The 18,579-nt window shown below is 43.7% G+C and overlaps 1 protein-coding gene across 2 annotated transcripts in view; it reads right to left on the bottom strand.

The window, feature by feature from the left end:
* Positions 1 to 18,579, bottom strand: part of LOC129707459 (cadherin-4-like) — a 485,034-nt gene that overhangs the window by 18,765 nt on the left and 447,690 nt on the right. For both annotated transcript variants that reach the window (XM_055652497.1, XM_055652498.1), the window contains 2 exons: positions 14,732 to 14,874; positions 13,191 to 13,424 (listed from right to left, as the gene is read on the bottom strand). In XM_055652497.1, the coding sequence (XP_055508472.1) occupies positions 13,191 to 13,424; positions 14,732 to 14,874 (377 nt within the window). The remainder of the gene's footprint in view (positions 1 to 13,190; positions 13,425 to 14,731; positions 14,875 to 18,579) is intronic.

Here is an 18,579-nt window from a genome sequence, read left to right as displayed (position 1 = left end):
AGCACCCGGAGAAAACCCACGCAGGTCACAGGGAGAACGTACAAACTTCGTTCAGGCAGCATTTGCAGGCAGGATCAAACCCGGATCTCTAGGGCTGTAAGGCATCAATTCTACCACTGGGTCACTGTTCAACCCTTTTAATTATTTACAATGTTATACTTAGTTTAGTACTAAAACTCTCAAAGTGAGTACTAGAATTTGGGTGTGTCCTTTAATTAAAGTGCTATGATGAGGAATTGATGTTAACCCTATGCATATTTGCTTGCATTTTCAATTTCTAATGAACAATAAGGTGTTGACGGATTAAATTCATTCTGATTCACATAATTCCATTATTAAACCGGTTTATGCAGTCAAACACGTACAATGCACTATAATGTTCTGATTACGTTGTCGGCTGTTCCATTTTGGGAAAGTTAATGTGTTGAAGACGGGTCTGAAGAATGGGTTCTGACTCGAAACGTCACCTATTCTTTTTCTCCAGAGATACTGCCTGACCGACTGAGTTACTCCAGCATTTTGTGTCTATCTAAATCTGCTCATAATTGTATTGTACACACTTGTAACAATCTCATGACTGAATTTGCCACAAATTAAAAACAAATCAATAAAGATGGTATGAACAAATGTGTTTGACATATGGTTTAACAGATGCAAAATCACCTGCTATTTTCTAAAATTATTTTCTCTACAGGTATATTTACTATTTAGTTTAATTTAGAGATACAGCGTGGGAACAGGCCCTTCAGCCCAACATGTTCGCACCAACCAACGATCTCCATACATTAGCACTATCCTACACACTAGAGCCAATTTACAATTTTACCAAAGCCAATTAGCGTACAAACCTGTATGTCTTTGGTGCGTGGGAGGAAACGGGAGAACCCGGCGAAAACCCAAGCGGTCACAGGGAGAACATACATACTCTGTGCGGACAGCACCCTTAGTCAGGATGAAAACTGTGAGGCAGCAACTCTACCACTGCGCCACCGTACTATATTATTTTTATAGGATTATTAACAAATAGGCAATTGCCAGTTTATTCGAGGTAATGTTAAAAGCACACCAGAAACCCTATTGCTGCTACTTTGTCATGCATAGGCATAAATTCCGTCAAACTGATGACTATAATTTACAAACTAAAGTGCTCCAATCTTCAACCATCATGGATACTATATTCCAATGTTGCTTTCACACACAGCACGCGTGTTGGTTTTATTATACCTTTTGTAGTCTATATTTTTTGTGCTGAGAAACTCATCCCTGGAAACTGTACTTGAGAATGCTTAACATTTCAATGTATTTGAGTCTATCTAAGTGATGCTCTACCCAGTGAAGTAACATTAATAATGTATGCAGATGTAATTTATATATACACAAACTACATTAATTATTAAATGTGCTTTCACTATTAAAAAAAGACATGTCCTGGTGTTAAATTGGAAAGAAATATATCATGGGTCTGAAAATAATGGCGAGACCAAGACTTGTCCAACCAACATGTATTGCTTTCCATTTGCATGTTGATAAGCAACATTAATTTGGTGAACCAGTTTTAATGGGGTCATCTAGAACGTGCACTTTGTAGCTGACGGAAACCACCTGAAGCTGGACTCCGCCCTCAGAATGACATCAACATGGACTTACCGACAGGTTTGGTGCGAAGCCGCCTACCAAAGAGTGTCACGTTCCGTTTAGTTTAGTTTGACGATACAGCGCAGATACAGGCCCTTCGGCCCACCGGGTCAGCGCCAACCAGCGATCCCCGCACATTAACACTACCTTACATACACCAGGGACAAGTTACAATTATACCAAGTCAATTAGCCTACAAACCTGCACTCTTTGGAGTGTGGGAGGAAACCGAAGATCTTGGGGAAAACCCATGTAGGTGACGGGGAGAACGTACAAACTCCATACAGACAGTACCCGTGGTCGGGGTCGAACCAGTGACTCTGGTGCTGACATCGCTGTAAGGCAGCAATTCTACCGCTGCGCCACCGTGCCGCCCCAAAGAGTGTCAAGCTTCCTTCAGAACATATGGGAATGATTAAACTGAGATAGACTGGGTCTGAGGACAGGACTGATGGCCGGTAAAATAGATCATAGTTTTAGTTTGAGTTTAGTTTATTGTCACGTGTACCGAGGTACAGTGAGAAGCCTTTGTTGCGTGCTAACTAGTCAGCGGAAAGACAATACATATTTACCATCACGCCATCCAGTGTACAGATACATGATAAAGTGGAATAATGAGAATAATGTCTAGTGCAAGATAAAGTCCAGTAAAATCTGATCAAAGAGTACTTTGTGGGTCTCCAATGAGGCTGATAGTAGCTCAGGACAGCTCTCTAGTTGTGGGTGGTGCAGTGCAGTACTGGAACAGGCCCTTCAGCCCACAATGTCCGCGCTGAACACGATAACAAGATAAACTAATCTCCGCTGCCCGCATGGGATCCAGGCCATTCCATTCCCCGCATATCCATGTGTTTTATATAAAACTTCTTAAATAGCACCATCGCATCTGCTTCCACCGCCTCTCCGGGCAGTCCGTTCCGGGCACCCACCAGAAGACATTGAACTCCCTCCCTCCATTTTGCATCTAGATGTGTAACTCAGGTTCCTGTTACCTGCAGTGCTAATGGTTGAAGTTGACAGCTAGGTCAAGAGCAGGTGATTCCACCGAGAATAGACACAGAGAGTGCTGGAGTAACTCAGCGGGACAGGCAGCATCTCCGGAGAGAAGGAACATCACCCATTCTCCTCTCCAGAGATGCTGCCAGTCCCACTGAGTTGAGGGCCTGTCCTACCAGCATGCGGCGAGCGTGACCAAACCAGAAGCAAGCGCGACCAAACCGGAAGCGGGGGTCCGCGGGAAATTCGCTCGTGACGTACGGCGTCAAGACGCTGCGTATGCCCGTCGAGGCAGTGCGTACGGCGTCGAGGAGGCTGCGGGCCGGCAGGCCGTTGCCGCGCGGAATTTTTGAACACGGTCAGTTTTTCGGAGACCCACGCGATGTCGGGACCAGCTCCGCACAACTCCATACGGCTCCGGCGATCGAAGTGGGACCGGCCCCGCGAGGCCGCACGGCACAAGCGACCACGTTAGGTCACGCTTCCGCATGGAGTTGCATGCTCGTGGGACAGCCCCTTTACTCCAGCATTTTGTGTCTTTTTTCACCGTATAACAAGCACCTGCAGCTCCTTCTTACACAAGATTCCACTGAGACACTGAATTCTTCCGACAGCTGAATGGGCGAGAGACCAATTAAATGGTAGGGAAATGGAGGCCAAGACAACAGGAAAGACTTGTAAAAACTGGCCGCAGTAGGGGACACCGCTGATGCGCAATTGTGGGACCTGTCACAGCAATATATTACTGCACTATTTTTTGCTCTACGTGGACTGACTATAATGTGTTTATTCAGTGTACATTTTAACACCAATCTACAACCCAAGCCTACATCTCAAATGATCCAGTTGTGCCATTTTTATTTGACTGATTCCACTTTTAAAGTCTAGAAAGATACAGCACAGAAACAGGCCTTTCGGCCCATCAAGCCTTCGCTGACCATCGATCACCCATTCACACTAGGCCTATGTTATTCCAAGTTTCACATCCACTCCCTACAAATTAGGGGCAGATTTTAAAGAGGCCATTTTACCTATTAACCCGCATATCTTTGGGAGGTGGGAGGAAACCGGAGCACCCAGAGGAATCCCACATGGTCACAGGGAGAACGTGCAAACTCAACATAGACAGAGGCCTAGGTCGGGATCGAACCGGGGTCTCTGGCACTGTGAGGCAGCAGCTCTACGCCACTTCAACTGGATTGCTACATTTGTGTTCATTTCCGAGTGCAATATTGCTTCAGCCAACTAAATTGATGCAGACATTACTGGCACGGAATCCAACTACTTTTTTATGAAATAAATACCTTTTTATATGTTTCTCTCAAATTCAGAAAGCATAATAAACACCAAATAAATAAAAGTATAAAAGTTCACGGGGAGAGTGTTGCATGCTCAGCAAATCTGCTTTTACAATCCATGTGATGGATGACAATCTGCCCAAATTATAAACCCTTTGGGGAAATTGAAAAAGAAGTCGTTTGCTGCAGTATTTTACTCGCCACCCTGACCCGAGTTCACATTCATAAACTGGATGAAAGTCTATTCTCTCCCAACAGCTAGCAAGTTATTGTGATGAATAGTGGCAGGCTGGATCTCAGTAAATATAATTCGCAATAGAGAGTCCTGTTTAAATTCAGCACATTCAAAGAACTGATTCAAGATGCAGCAGAGAGGTCAGCTGGAGACACACCTTGGGAAATGAGGAAATTAGACTTGTTCAACAGAGATGCTCAAAGGTCGAGGATTCGGCACACCTTCAAAGTAATGTGTGTGGATGTCTACACTGCTGTTCACCTTTCACTGATCAATAATGCCAGCATTGTAGGAGACAGAATAAATATCAACTCCCTACACAGCTCTGCAGCACATCTACAGACACAACCCGATCTAATCTCAAGCAAGAAAACACAAAAACAATTGGTGTATAGAAAGATGTAAATTTACTGAAAGGCAGCTGCATTTCTGTTTGAATCAGTAAGAGTCACACGAGTCAAATAAAGGTTTCAGATCTCAACGTTACTTCAATTTTATTTGTTGAAACCAGCAACAAATGCTGTTATTCCATCCAATTTCAAAGTATTGCATGCTAATTCAGGCAGAAATTGGGTCTATTTGTCCCCGACAACTTTGCTTGATCTCACGGGACCATTTCCTTTCTCTGAACAAGAACTCAAGAACTAATTTGTAAGGTTGAACACTCACTGTGACCTGCGTTCCATTGTTCTGGCTGAATTACCTGTTTCTCAATTCGGTTACTCCGTCTATAAAAAGCATATTTTCCTGTTTCTATTGAATTTTATTCCAATTCATTTCTCTGCATTGTGTTCCTGACACAAAACTGTCCTTGCGTGCCAATTCGTCAACGTTGACGTTCAACAGTGCAGCACAAGAACAGGCCCTTCAGCCCACAATGTTTGCACCAAACTTGATGCCACTGATCTCATCTGCCTGTACATGATCCATGTCCCTCTATTGCCTGCACTTCCATGTGCCTATCCAAAAGCTTCAACGCTACCATTGTATCTGCCTCCATCATCGCCTCTGGCAACGTGATCCAACCCCTACCACTCTGTATAAAAAACGCCCCACAAATCTCCATTAAAGATCCCCCTTCTCACTTTACAGCTGTGCCCTCTAGTGTTGGACTTTCCACCCTGGGAAAAAGGTTCTGACTGTCTACCCTGTCTGTACCTCTCATAATCTATTACAATATTAAAACTCTGTGGCTGCTGGCTGGCTGTGTTTCTGCCTGAGTTTGGTTGCCAGCCTTTGATTCGTTGCTACGCCAACACCCGACCCACAAACGCCCAGATTTTTTCATTTTCGGTAGAGATTTCACTTTTCATTCCAAGTTTCCGATTAAATTTCGTCCTGTTTATGTACACATTTTTAATAAAATCCTTCTCCCCCCCCACTCCCCCCACTCATTTTGTCGCCTTCTGCTGGCCAGCGACCATAACGGCTGCAGGCGCCCGCATCTCGCCTCAAAGACGCCATTTTAAAACAGCCGCACTGCTGAGTGCTCGAATCTTATGTTCGGCCACGGCTTGAGTTGGAGGCCCACGTCTCCCGTGGGGGCTACGGGTAGGGAACGGCTGCGTTGGGGGAGCAGACGGGTCTGCACTTGGTCTAGTATTACATACATTTCTATCTAGTCTTCCTTCAACCTCCGACATTCGAGTGAAAATATCAGAAACCATTCAGACAGAAATTGGGTCTATTTGTCCCTGACATTTCTGGTTCTAATGGAACCGTCATTTCTCTGAACATGAAATCAAGAATACATTTAGCTCCGTTTAACATTCATTGTGATCTCTGGTCCATTGTTCTGGCTGAGTTACCTGTTTCTCAGTTCTATTACCCTTCTCCAAAAAGCTAGTTACTAAATTTTCCCATTTCTATTGAATTTTACTTTAATTTGTTCCTCGGAATTGTGATCCTGACACACGATTGTCTTTGCAACCACGTTGTGTACATCAACAGCCTCCACCTACCTCCGCTCTTCCATCATCCCCTTTTACCCTTCACTAAACTCTTGGGAGTAATTTCAGTCATAGTGTGGAAATAGGCCCTTCGGCCCAACTTGCCCACACCAACCACAATGCCCCATCCACACTAGTCCTACCTGCGTTTGGCCCATATCCCTCTAAACCTACCCAATCCTTGTACCTGTCTCAACTACCTCCTCTGGCAGCTCGTTCCATATACCTACCAGCCTTTGTGTAAAAAAGTTGTCCCTCAGGTCCTATTAAATCTTCCCCCTTAGTACCACCTAACCTTCCACCTTAAACCTATATCCTCTGGTTCTTGATTCCCCTCCACTGGGGAAAAGACACAGTGCTTTTAACCTATCTGTTCCCCTCATTATCTTATACACCCCTATAAAATCACCCCTCATCCTCCAGCTCTCCAAGGAATAAAGTCCCGGCCTGCTTGACCTCTCCCTAATACTTCAGGCCTTCGAGTCCCAGCAAAATTGTCTTTGCACCCTTTCCAGCTGAACAATATATTTCCTATAATGGGGTGACCAAAACCAAACACAATATTCAGAGAATCCAATTTTTCAGCAGGCTGCAAGACACTGATTTTAATCTCTGAAACATCTGTGCATCTTTACATTTCCAAACATTTTGAGGAATGCACATGGCTTCTCTTTTATTGTGCTGCGCAAATGGAATTATTTACTTGGGAGCCCTGGTTTCTCCAGAAGAAAGGGAAACTTAATTCACAAGGGCTCTGCTTGCTTTGCAAATTATAATGCATTTGGTACCTGATAAAACAGCAGCTGTAACCCAAAACTGCTTATTAAGCCTCGAGCAATAAGATAAAATGAAGAGACAGTGTCCATCATTGCCTTGGGAAAGGTTGGTACGTCATGGGTGGCTTAAAGTCAAGGGCAGTAAACTACAAATGCTCATCACTCTGGAGAAAACTAATTCTCTTCAATTCCCCACTGGTCCAACAAATACGTTTAAATCTATATCTCATACTCATTGGGTATTCTGCAAAGAGTGGACTGTTCTTCCTGCGTACACCATCCAGGTCCCTCATGGTTTTATTAACCTTGATGAAATCTCCATGCAGTTCATGTCCTTCTGAAGAAAACTATTCCAGACAGCTCTTTGGAGATGTGGATACTTTAAGATCCCACGATTAGCAAATCTTGGATAGACACAAAAGGCTGGAGTAAGTCAACGGGTCAGACAGCATCTCTGGAGGAAATAGGTGACGTTTTGGGTCGGGACCCTTTTCCCCAAATCGTCACCTGTTCCTTTTCTCCAGAAATGCTGCCTGACTCGCTGCGTTACTCCAGCATTTTGTGTCTATCTTCGGGTTAAACCAGCATCAGCAGTTCCTTCCTACACATTAGAAAAATCATAGACATACATCACGGAAACAGACTCTTCGGCCCATCTTGTCCATGTTCAATATGATACCCATCTGAGCTTGTCCCATTTGCCTCTGTTTGGCGCATATTCCTCTAAACCTGTTCAAATGTCCTTTAATAGACACAAGAAGCTGGAGTAACTCAGCGGGACAGGCAGCGTCTCTGGAGAGAATAAATGGGTGACGTTTCAGACTGGTCCCGATCTGAAACCTCACCCATTTCTTTTCTCCGGAGATGCTGCGTGTCCCGTTTAGTTACTCCAGCTTTTTGTGTCTACCTTCGGTTTCAATGGTCTGTTTATTGTCACATGGACTAATTAAGGTACATTGAAGCTCGTTTAAATCAGCATCTGCAGTTCCTTCCTACACAAATGTCCTTTAAATGTTATTAATGTACCTGCCTCAACTACTTGCTCTGGCAGCATTTTCCATATACCCACCACCCTCTATGACAACGGTGCCACTCAGGTTCCTAGTAAATCCATCCCGTCTCACCTTAAACGTATGTCCTCTTGTTCTTAATTCCCATGTCCCGAGGAAAAAACTCAGTGGATTCATGCTATCTATTCCCCTCATGATTTTATGCACCTCTGTAGGATCACCCTCAAACACTCAAATAGAATAAAGCCCTGCCCTGCCACACCTGTCCCTATACCTCATGCCCTCGAATCCTGCCCATGGAAATCTCTCTGCACCATTTCTAACTCAGTGGCGTCTTTCCTATAGCAAGGTGAATGAAACGGAACACAAACCTCAAGTGTGGCCTTCTCTAATGTCTTGTACAACTGTACTATATATAACACCCAAACATCGATACTCAGTTTCCTGATCTGTCGGCATGCCAAAAGCATTCTTCACCACCCTGTCTCACTGCAATCTTCTCCTGCTCTTTCTTACCACAGATTTGGGGTTACTAGTCCATACTTCCCAGTTTTTTTTCTTTGCAGCCCTTCTTAAACAGAGGTTTAACAACATCATGTGCCTGTCCCACTTAGGCGACTCTTTAGGTGCCTGCTAGGGACTAGTTTTAATGGAATTCACCTATGACACCTGTCGACAATCTACGACAGCAACCTCTACGACAACCTTCGACAAGCTATGACAACAAAAATTGTTGCCACTGTCGCTGAAAAATTTTCAACATGTTGAAAATTTTGCGGCAGTCGTCTGTAGTCGCCCAAAAAATAGAACTTTAAAATGATTAAAATGGTGCTACTTTAGTGCCGCTGGGCACTAAAACAGGGGTCAACAACCTTTACTGCCAAGGGGCCAGGACATATGTCTGTGAGCGGATGGCAGGCCACATCTATCACGTGTGTTTACATAGATCCCGCCCCTTCAAAGACGCCACCCGGGGCACTGAGCTCAAATATCACACTCGCTCGTCCCCGGCCTACTGATCCCGGCAGTGAAGCCCAGACACAGAAGGTGCGCGGTCGGCCGTGCCGGCGGCTTTGCGCAGGAAGCGGTACAGCCAAATCACCTTCCAGGTACCGGAGGTAGAAAAAAATGCTGGAGAAACTCACTCCAGCAATTTTTCCTACCATCGATTTTTCCAGCATCTGCAGTTATTTCTTAAACATTCCAGGTACCAGAGATGATGGGAGTCGGCGGGCCGGATGATTGAGGGGAAAAAATCGCCTGCGGGCTGGATGATTTTGGGTTACGGACTGGATTCGGCCCGGGGGCCGTAGGTTGCCGCCCCCTGCACGGAAGGAAGACCCAGCATGGGGGACTGCCGGGAGAGGGGAAAACAAGGGTGGACCTGGCACGGGATACTTCGTAACATTGTCACCGCACTTTATGTGGCAACCGTTGCATACCTTGGGTACGCAGGGAAAGAATTTCACTGTGAGTTGTCACATGTGACAATAAAGTATTCAATTCAATTCAATTCAATAAAAGACCCTGTTACAAAAAGGCCCCACAAATCTCCATTAAAGTTCTCCCCTCTTACTTTACAGCTGTGCCCTCTAGTGTTGGACTTTCCACCCTGGGAAAAAGGTTCTGACTGTCTATCCTGTCTGTGCCCCTCATAATTTTCCTGAAGAAGGGTCCAGACCTAAAAACGTTAACTGACCATTCCCTCCGCAGATGCTGCTTGACTTCCTGTGATTTTCCAGTACTTTGTGCTTTGCTCAGGCTACTGAATGTCTGAAGGAGTGTAACGAGATGAAATCGAGACCTGACTATGTTGGGGGAAAATAGACTTCCCAAAGAAGATTCTTTTCCAGCCAGTTTGCTGGATTATGATTTACAGCAACGTGTCATTTTAAGTGAATAAATAAATATTTTTCTTGCCACTAATTCTACAACTAATGGAATTGCACATTGAACAGTAACATCAGAATTAATTAAGCGTGAGAAAGCAGAAACAATAATTTCTACTAAACTAAAATGAATGTAATCTTCACTGATTAAATGCAAATGGCTTTTTTTCAGTGGGATGACTGAATTATTACAGAAGATTCCATGTGATAGAATTTGTCAAATATTGTACAGAAATTTTAATTAAAAGGATCCATAAAATTCAGAGGCAATGGAGATTTCTGAAGTATTGAAATTTATCTTGGTGGCATTTCCCAGTATTGTTAAAATATTTATTTCCTGTCAATCCACTGGAACTAAGCACTCACATTAAGATTGCATATCAGTATCACTCTAAGAAAGTGGAAGTTACTCTGTACATGACTGAAAGCGATCTACAGCTCGCCGTAGCCTCAAAGTCATTCCGCGCGGAAACAGGCCTCCTTGGCTAAACTCGTCCATTCTCATGAAGATGCCCCTCTCTAAGCTCATTTGTCCATGTTTGGTCTACATCCCTCTTAACCTTTTCTATCCACGTACCAGTCTGAGTGTCTTTTAAATGCTGTTATAGCACCTGCCTCAACTACCTCCTTTGGCACCTCCTTCAATATACCCACCAGTCTCCGAGTGAAAACGTTGCCCTTCTGGTTCCTATTAAAACTTGCCCCACGTACCTCAAACCTACAGTATATCCTCTGGTTCTTGATTCTCTTACCCTGGGTAAAACACCCTGTGCTTTCACCCAATCTTTTCCCCCTCAAGATTTTGAGAGTTAGATTTAGCTCTTAGGGTTAAAGGAATCAAGGGATATGGGGAAAAAGCAGGAACAGAGTACAGACTTTAAATGATCAGCCAAGTCATATTGAATGGCGATGCTGGACGAAGGGCTGAATTGCCTACTCCTGCACCTATTTTTCCGTGCTTTCTATGTTTATACACCTCTATAAGATCACCCCTAAGCCTCCTGAGCTCCATGGAATAGAGTTCTCTCCCAATAGCTCAGGGCCCTCTGGTCCTGGGAATAACCTGGTAAATCTTCTCTGCACTCTTTTCAGCTTAATGAGATCGATCCTACATTAAGGTAGTAATACAATACTCTAAATGCTGCTTCTATAACTCTCTATTTGAACTTCTGTCGCTGAAATCTCTCTCTGGTATATACAGTTAGAGTTGTTTCAAAAGTTTAGTTTAGTTAAGTTTAGTTTAGTTAAGTTAATACAGCGCAGAAACAGGCCTTCGAGCCCGCACCAAAGTTCTTGGAGAAAACCCACGCAGGTCACGGGGAGAACGTACAAACTCCCTACAGACAAGCACCCAGGATTGAACCTGGGTCTCTGGTACTGTAGACCAGTAGCTCTACTGCAACGTCACCATGCCCCCTCATACAAATCAATACCAGTAGATTAGGAGCAAATCAGGCCGTTCGGCCCATCAATACTCTGCCATTCAAACATGGCTGATCTATCTTTCCCTCTCAACCCCATTCTCCATTCTCCCCATAGCCCCATAGAATCTGGCTCAAATATTCCCGCCTCAAAAATACCCATTGACTTGGCCTCCACAGACGTCTGTGGCAATGATTTCCACAGATTCACCACCCTCTGACAAAAATAAATTCCTTCTCATCTCCTTGTATGTATGTCCTTTAATTCTGAGGCTGTGCGCTCTGGTCCTAGACTGTCCCACTAGTGGAAACACCCTCTCCACATCCCCTCTATCCAGGCCATGACTTGGTATATTAAATTCTCAGGCTCCGTACTGCCTATACATCTGAACATCAGAGCTTTCGCAACAAGGCTATGATGGTGCTGTGTTTTATTGACCTTTGTGACATGAGTGTCAATGGAAAGATTAGCATAAACTACCCATCTATAAATTGTCTTACAAAAGTTGAGGTGAGTTACCTTCATGAACTGATACAGTTTATGACCTGCAGCTTCACTAATAACTTAGACTTTAGAGATACAGCACGGAATCAGGCCTCTCGACCCACCGAGTCCGCGCCAACCAGCGATCACCCCGTACACTAACACTATCCTACACACAAGGGACAATTTACAATTTTACCGAAGCCAATTAATCTACAAACCTGTACGTCTTTGGAGTGTGGGAGGAAACGGGAGACCCCGGAGAAAACGCACGTGGTCACAGGGAGAACATGCAAACTCCATACAGACAGCACCAGCAGTCAGGATCGAACCTGTCTCTGATGCTGTCAGACAGCAACTCTACTGTTGCGATAAGGTGCGGCACAAAATACGTTTGGATAAGGAGATCTTGTGGTACAAAAGCATCATAATTCTCATGATTTTCAACTTAAATTCTCTGGCTACCACAACTGAAGTCAAAAGCACATTTCTGCATTGTTACTCCAGCTCGTTCTGGATATTTTTTTGTCCAATAACTTAATCCCTTGTATTTTTACACTAACTTTGACTTGCTGTCACGGGTCACTGGCACATGCTGCAAAATTGTGAAAGAGTGAGACCCATACATCAGAGAAGGGTCCCAACCCGAAACCTCACCCATCTTTCTTCCTCCATAGATGCCGCCTGATCCGCCGAGTAACTCCAGCACGAGTGACTCCACACTCCTGCATTTTAACTTCTGCTTTGACTGTGGACTTTTAATTCCGAGGAGTTTGCTTTCGTTTGATCTGGCCAGTGTTATTCTGTACCAGAACTTACCAACACCATCTGGGTTACCCGGGTTGTATAGTTTATGAAAGAGCTGCAGAGGCTGGAAAAATCGAAGGTAGACAAAAATGCTGGAGAAACTCAGCATCTATGGAACAAAGGAATAGGCGACGTTTCGGGTCGACACCCTTCTTCAGACTGATGTGGGGGTGGGGTGGGGCAGGAAGAAGAAAGGAAGAGGTGGAGACAGTGGACTGTGGAGAGCTGGGAAGGGGAGGGGAAGGATGAAGAAAGCAAGGACTATCTGAAATAAGAGGTCAATGTTCATACCGCTGGGGTGTAAACTACCCAAGCGAAATATGAAGTGCTGCTCCTCCAATTTGCGGTGAGACTCACTCTGGCCATGGAGGAGGCCCAGGACAGAAAGGTTGGATTCGGAATGGGAGGGGGAGTTGAAGTGCTGCCACCAGGAGATCAAGGTTAATGCGGACTGTGCGGAGGTGTTGGGTGAAGCGATTGCCAAGCCTGCGCTTGGTCCCACCAATGTAAAGCAGGTATAGTATAGTAGTTATTACCGGGGTTGTATAGTAGTTATTTGTAACATAGTTGTTTGATGATTTTGTAACATGGTGGTGCGTATGTCACCACGGTTTGGTTTTTGTATCGTGTTGAAATTAAATAAATTATGTTTTGATACAAAAACCCCCCACCACCTGAATTGCAGCTTACCGTTCAAGCGGGTGATGGTCCAGTTCTGCCGTACACTGAGGGGCCTGTACGCCAGTTCAAACACAAATGGGTCGTTATTTGGATCTCTGTCGGCGTCCCCTGCCGTGATGTTTATTGCATTCGGGTTCGGCTTCTCGCAAATCTGCGTCTCTTTGGGAATCAGCTCGGGCGCATTGTCATTGACGTCGATGAGATAAATCTGAATGGTGCCAGTTCCACTTGCCAGGGGATTGCCTGAATGAAGATCACCACCTGTTAGGTTAGGCTGAAGCGCTTATTGAGCCAAATACAATTGGGCAACTTAGCAACATCAGACACAAAGCACCATGTTTTTCATTGCCAATGGGACGTTCACTGGGCACATCAAACTTACAGGCCAGTGTATTTTATCATGTTCAGATTCTACTCTGTAGACTTTTTAAGACTTCCAAGATACTGCGCGGAAACAGGCCCTTCGGCCCACCAAGTCCGTGCCAACTAGCAATCAACCCGTACGCTAGTTCCCTGTGAGTAGCAAATATATTACTACGCTGTTTTTCTTGCTGCACTACGGACTGAATGCCATGTTTAATTTTGTTTAAAGAAATCTACCGCACGGTAACAGGCCCTTCGACCCAACGTGTACATGCCGACCAACAATCTACATATACTATCCTGCGCATTAGGGACAATTTACACCAAAGCCAATTAACCTAAAAACGGGCACGTCTTAGGAGCGAGGGAAGGAACTGGAGCACCCGGAGGAAACCCACGCAGTGACAGGGAGAACGTACAAACTCCGTACTTCTCTGGCAACTCTTGAGATGAGAGCCAGGCTGGCTGCCCAGGTTTTGTGGGTAGGGCTTCTTTCCTTCCTTCTTTCATCCATCCTGAAAGTGTCACCAACATTTTTTTAATAGAGATGCGGCCTCACAGATCTTTGCTACAAGGGATCCTGTGTTAGAACTCATGGGACTTGGGTGGCCGAGCATTGCTAGTTGGCCAGTGACGGCAAATTCTTCAAGAACCATACTGGCACAGCGGTGCAGCGGTAGAGTTGCTGCCTTACAATGCCAGAGACCCGGGTTCGATCCCGACTACGGGTGCTGCCTGTACGGAGTTTGCACATTATCCCTGTGACTGCGTGGGTTTTCTCCAGGTGCTCCGGTTTCCTCCAAAACTCTAAAGGCGTGTGAGTTTGTAGGTTAATTGGTTTCTGTGAATTGTCCCTAGGGAGCAGGGATAGAACTAGTGTACGGGATGATCGCTGGTTGGCGTGGATTCGGTGGGTCGAAGCACCTGTTTCTACGCTGTATCTCTGAACTGAACTATATAACAAATAAGTACAAAATAACACAACTATCTTCAAGCTTCTTTGAGCATTTATTATCATGTTTTAATAATATAACAATATTTTATATCTGATACTGATATTTTTTACGGTAATAGTGTTTTGAGACAGTTAGAAGAAAATTAAAGGCATTTGACTGAAAAGATGCATACAGACAAGATAGCATGAAACTATACATTGCGTTGTTTCACACTGGGAAGTCAATATTTACCATTGTCAACTGCCAGGAATGTCGCTTCATATATATTATTTTTAACATAGCTGGATTCTCGGTCCATGATGGCTGTGGTTGTGATTTGACCCGTTGTGGCATTAATGTTCAGCCAGTTTGCAGGATCTGACAGCTCAGAATATCTAAAAAAAGCAGCAACTATTAATAAAGGTTTTAACGAGCAAGCAAGAACGCCGGGGCGCAGATTTACACCGAGTACACACAAAATCAGCAACTCTGCAGGCAACAGTTCCACTTTTGAAAATTAATTGCTCAGGAAAGAACTGCAGACGCTGGTTTACATCGATGATAGGTACAAAATGCTGGAGTAACTCAGCGGGACAGGCAGCATCTCTGGAGAAAAGGAATGGGTGACGTTTCGGGTCGACACCCTTCTTCAGACTGATGTCAGAGACACTAAGGCTGGTACGAGAATAGGGAAGGTGGGGGTGGAGAGAGAGGGAAAGCAAGGGCTACTTGAAGTTAGAAGTCAATGCTCATTGCATTGGTTTTGTCTTTTTGCACTGAAGTACACATTACAATAAGCGAACCACAAACTAAACTCAAATATATATGTGTATGTGTGTGTGTGCGTGCGTGCATGTGTGTGTGTGTGTGTGCGTGTATGTGTGTGTGTGTAGTTTAGTTTGAGTTTAAGTTTAGTTTATTGCCACGTGTATCAAGGTACAAGGAAAAGCTTTTTGTTGCGTGCTAACCAGTCGGCAGAAAGGCAATACATGATTACAATCGAGCTGTCCACAGTGTACAGATACATGACAAAGGGAATAATATTTCGTGCAAGATAAAGCCAGTAAAATCAAATCAATTATAGTCCCAGGCTCCAATGAGTTTGATAACAGCTCAGGATTGCTATTATCTACATCATTAGAGATGTACTGTAGGAAGATGGCCATTGATGTCCTTGGTCTATTCACCCCTTCCCAACCCCTCCAACTTAAATTGGAGATAATACACAAAATGTTGAGAGTAACTGAATGGGACAGGCAGCATCTCTGGAGAGACGGAATGGGTGACGTTTCGGATCAAAACCCTTCCTACAACTGAGATTGGAGCTGGCCCATTCAATTCTAGGTTTCTCAACCTTATTAAGTTGTAAGTGGCCAACCGTTCACTGCTTTGTTACTAAGGCCCAGCCATTAAACAAAAATGATTTCAAAACATCTCAGCTTCAAGGTGTATGGCCCATTTCATCCCTGCAGCATCTCATTAGCAAGTCTAAATTCCCCCTGAAATGGCCCTTTCAGCAGAAGAAACCCATCGTGAGGCACAGGCTGACGAGTACTCGCGTTGTATCTCTTAACAATTGGACATAAAAGAGCAATAATCGTAGCCATAAAGGAATAGATATCTGAGAAAGTGCAGGGTTTGCAAGTGAGACAGCAGACGAGTGGAGTTTATATGGTAATCAATTCTGAACAATATAGCCATTGGAAGAAACACATTCAGGATCATTAAACATTAAAAGCAATAAAAGAAAATAAATATAGATGAAGTATAATAAGTCGTGCAGGGCAGGAATATTCAAACAGACAGATCGGCTTATCAATGATCATGGACCAATGTTGTAAACATTTATGTTTTAATGAAAGTCTTATTGTTTTCTAGTTGAATTAATTTATTGGTTACTCTGATCATGCTTTCTAGTATATCTGCTTAAGGATGAATGCAGAGTATTTTCACCAAACTGAATGCGACACATAAATGGGAAACCAGGCAAAGGTTATAAATAAAAGATAATTACCGTAATAAATCACTTCTAAGCATACTTCTTTGCCATTACCTAATCTCCTTATAATAAATACAATCAGAGTTGAACATTCGCACATATACTCAGATTCCTTTACAATCTCTCTGGCCCATTTTTAATGCACCTTCCAACTGTACTGCAATCAGGATATGGGGAGGTATCAAAGGATATGGGGGGATATGAAGACCTATGGGGATATATCAAGAGATATGGGGAAATATCAAGAGATATGGGGAGATATCAAGAGCTATGGGTAGATATCAAGGGATATGGTGAGAAAGCAGGAACGGGGCACTGATTTTGGATGTTCAGCCATGATCATATTGAATGGCGGCGCTGACTCAAAGGGCCGAATGGCCTACTCCTGCACCTATGGTCTATGTTTCTAGGATGAATGGCATGCTCATACTAGTATAGTTGTAGCTTAACTTACACTACATTGAAGGCCGCAAAACATTAAGCAGGATATTAAATCTGGTCCAAAACAAGTCACAATGAGCATTTGTGGCACATCTAGTAGGATCTCCATTCTAAATGTTAACCTGTCCATTTTGCCTAATGGATACAAATACACTGCACAGTTTCTTTGCTGTACATTATTAGATGTGAGACCCTTTGCAGATATGGTTTTCTTTCATGCATATAAATTGAAAGATAAGACGCAAAATGCTGGAGTAACTCAGCGGGCCAGGCAGCTACTCTGGGGAAAAGGAATTGGTGATGTCTCGGGTCGAGACCCTTCATCTGATATTTTGTGGAAAGGAGTCGCTATTGTTTAACTGTAAATCACAAAAAAGCCTCCCTTCCATCTACTCCATCTTCAGCACACTTCATGCTGCCCTGGCAAGGCTGCCAGCAGTCATGGATGTGTATCACCTCGGTCATTCCCTCTTCTCTCCATTTCCCATCGGGCAGGAGATACAGAAGTTTGAAAACGCATACCAGGTTCAGGAACTGTTTCTTCCCAGCTGTTATCAGGCAACTGAACGGTCCTCTCATCAGCTAGAGTGGGGTCCTGACCTCCCATGTACCTTGGAACTATCTTTAATCGGAATTCAATGTTATATCTTTGCAATAAATATTGTCCCCTTTTATCCTTTACCTGGACACTTGATTGTATTTTGTGCATAATCTTTTCTTTGACTGGATAGCATGCAAACAAAAGCTTTTCACTGTACCTTGGTACATGTGACAATAATAAACTAAACTAAGCAATAAATAACAATAAACAAATCTCAACCATTATACACTATCAACATGTTGACACAAACTGCTGGGGTAACTTAGCGGGTGAGGCAGTATTTACGGAAAGAAGGAATGGGCGACGTTTCGGGTCAAGACCCTTCTTTACACTGATCAGTCTGAAGAAGGGTCTTGACCCGAAACATCACCCATTCCTTCTCTCCATAGACGCTACCTCACCCGCTGAGTTACTCCAGCATTTTGTGTCGACCTTCGATTTTACCAGCATCTGCAGTTCTTTCTGACACTATCAAAAGTCCAATCTAAGTTTTGGGAACAAAACTTAGGGGCTTGTCAAAGTTCTTTTCAATGAAGGATTTTTCAAAAATGCCCTAATTTACCAACATTTTTGGCAAATATGCTACAATTGGCCCAGCATCACAGCAGACCCCATTTTAAAAACATGGGATTTAATGTTTTATACCTATCGAGATTGCAGAGTTGCTAAGTTTCAAAGTTAAAATGAATAAGCTTACACAGCATGCTGGAACATTCCAACCTCATCCGATAGATATTCCATTCATGATATTAGATGCACAAATTGCTATGACTAAGTTCAAGGAGTGATTTCAGCTGTAAACTTGATATTTTTGCTGATTTTACTCCAGTAATCATAATTGCATATTCAATCGGAGAAACACTGTGCAGCATTAAAAAAATCAGTTCGAAATGCCAGAGAGATTGTGACAAATATGATTGAAATTTGATGCAAATCAAGATGCTTTGAAGGAGTAGCTTTGATTAAACAAAAGATCTAAGATCTTCATTGTGCTTTCGAGTCCCAATGCATGTTCAATGTGTGATTCTTTGTTGGCTGCATGGTTAAGTTACTGGCTGA

Source organism: Leucoraja erinacea, chromosome 21, assembly GCF_028641065.1.
Source record: "Leucoraja erinacea ecotype New England chromosome 21, Leri_hhj_1, whole genome shotgun sequence".
In the NCBI taxonomy this organism is placed as follows: domain Eukaryota; kingdom Metazoa; phylum Chordata; class Chondrichthyes; order Rajiformes; family Rajidae; genus Leucoraja; species Leucoraja erinaceus.
Note: the sequence above shows the minus strand (reverse complement) of the source record. Positions and strands in the feature narration are given on the sequence as shown.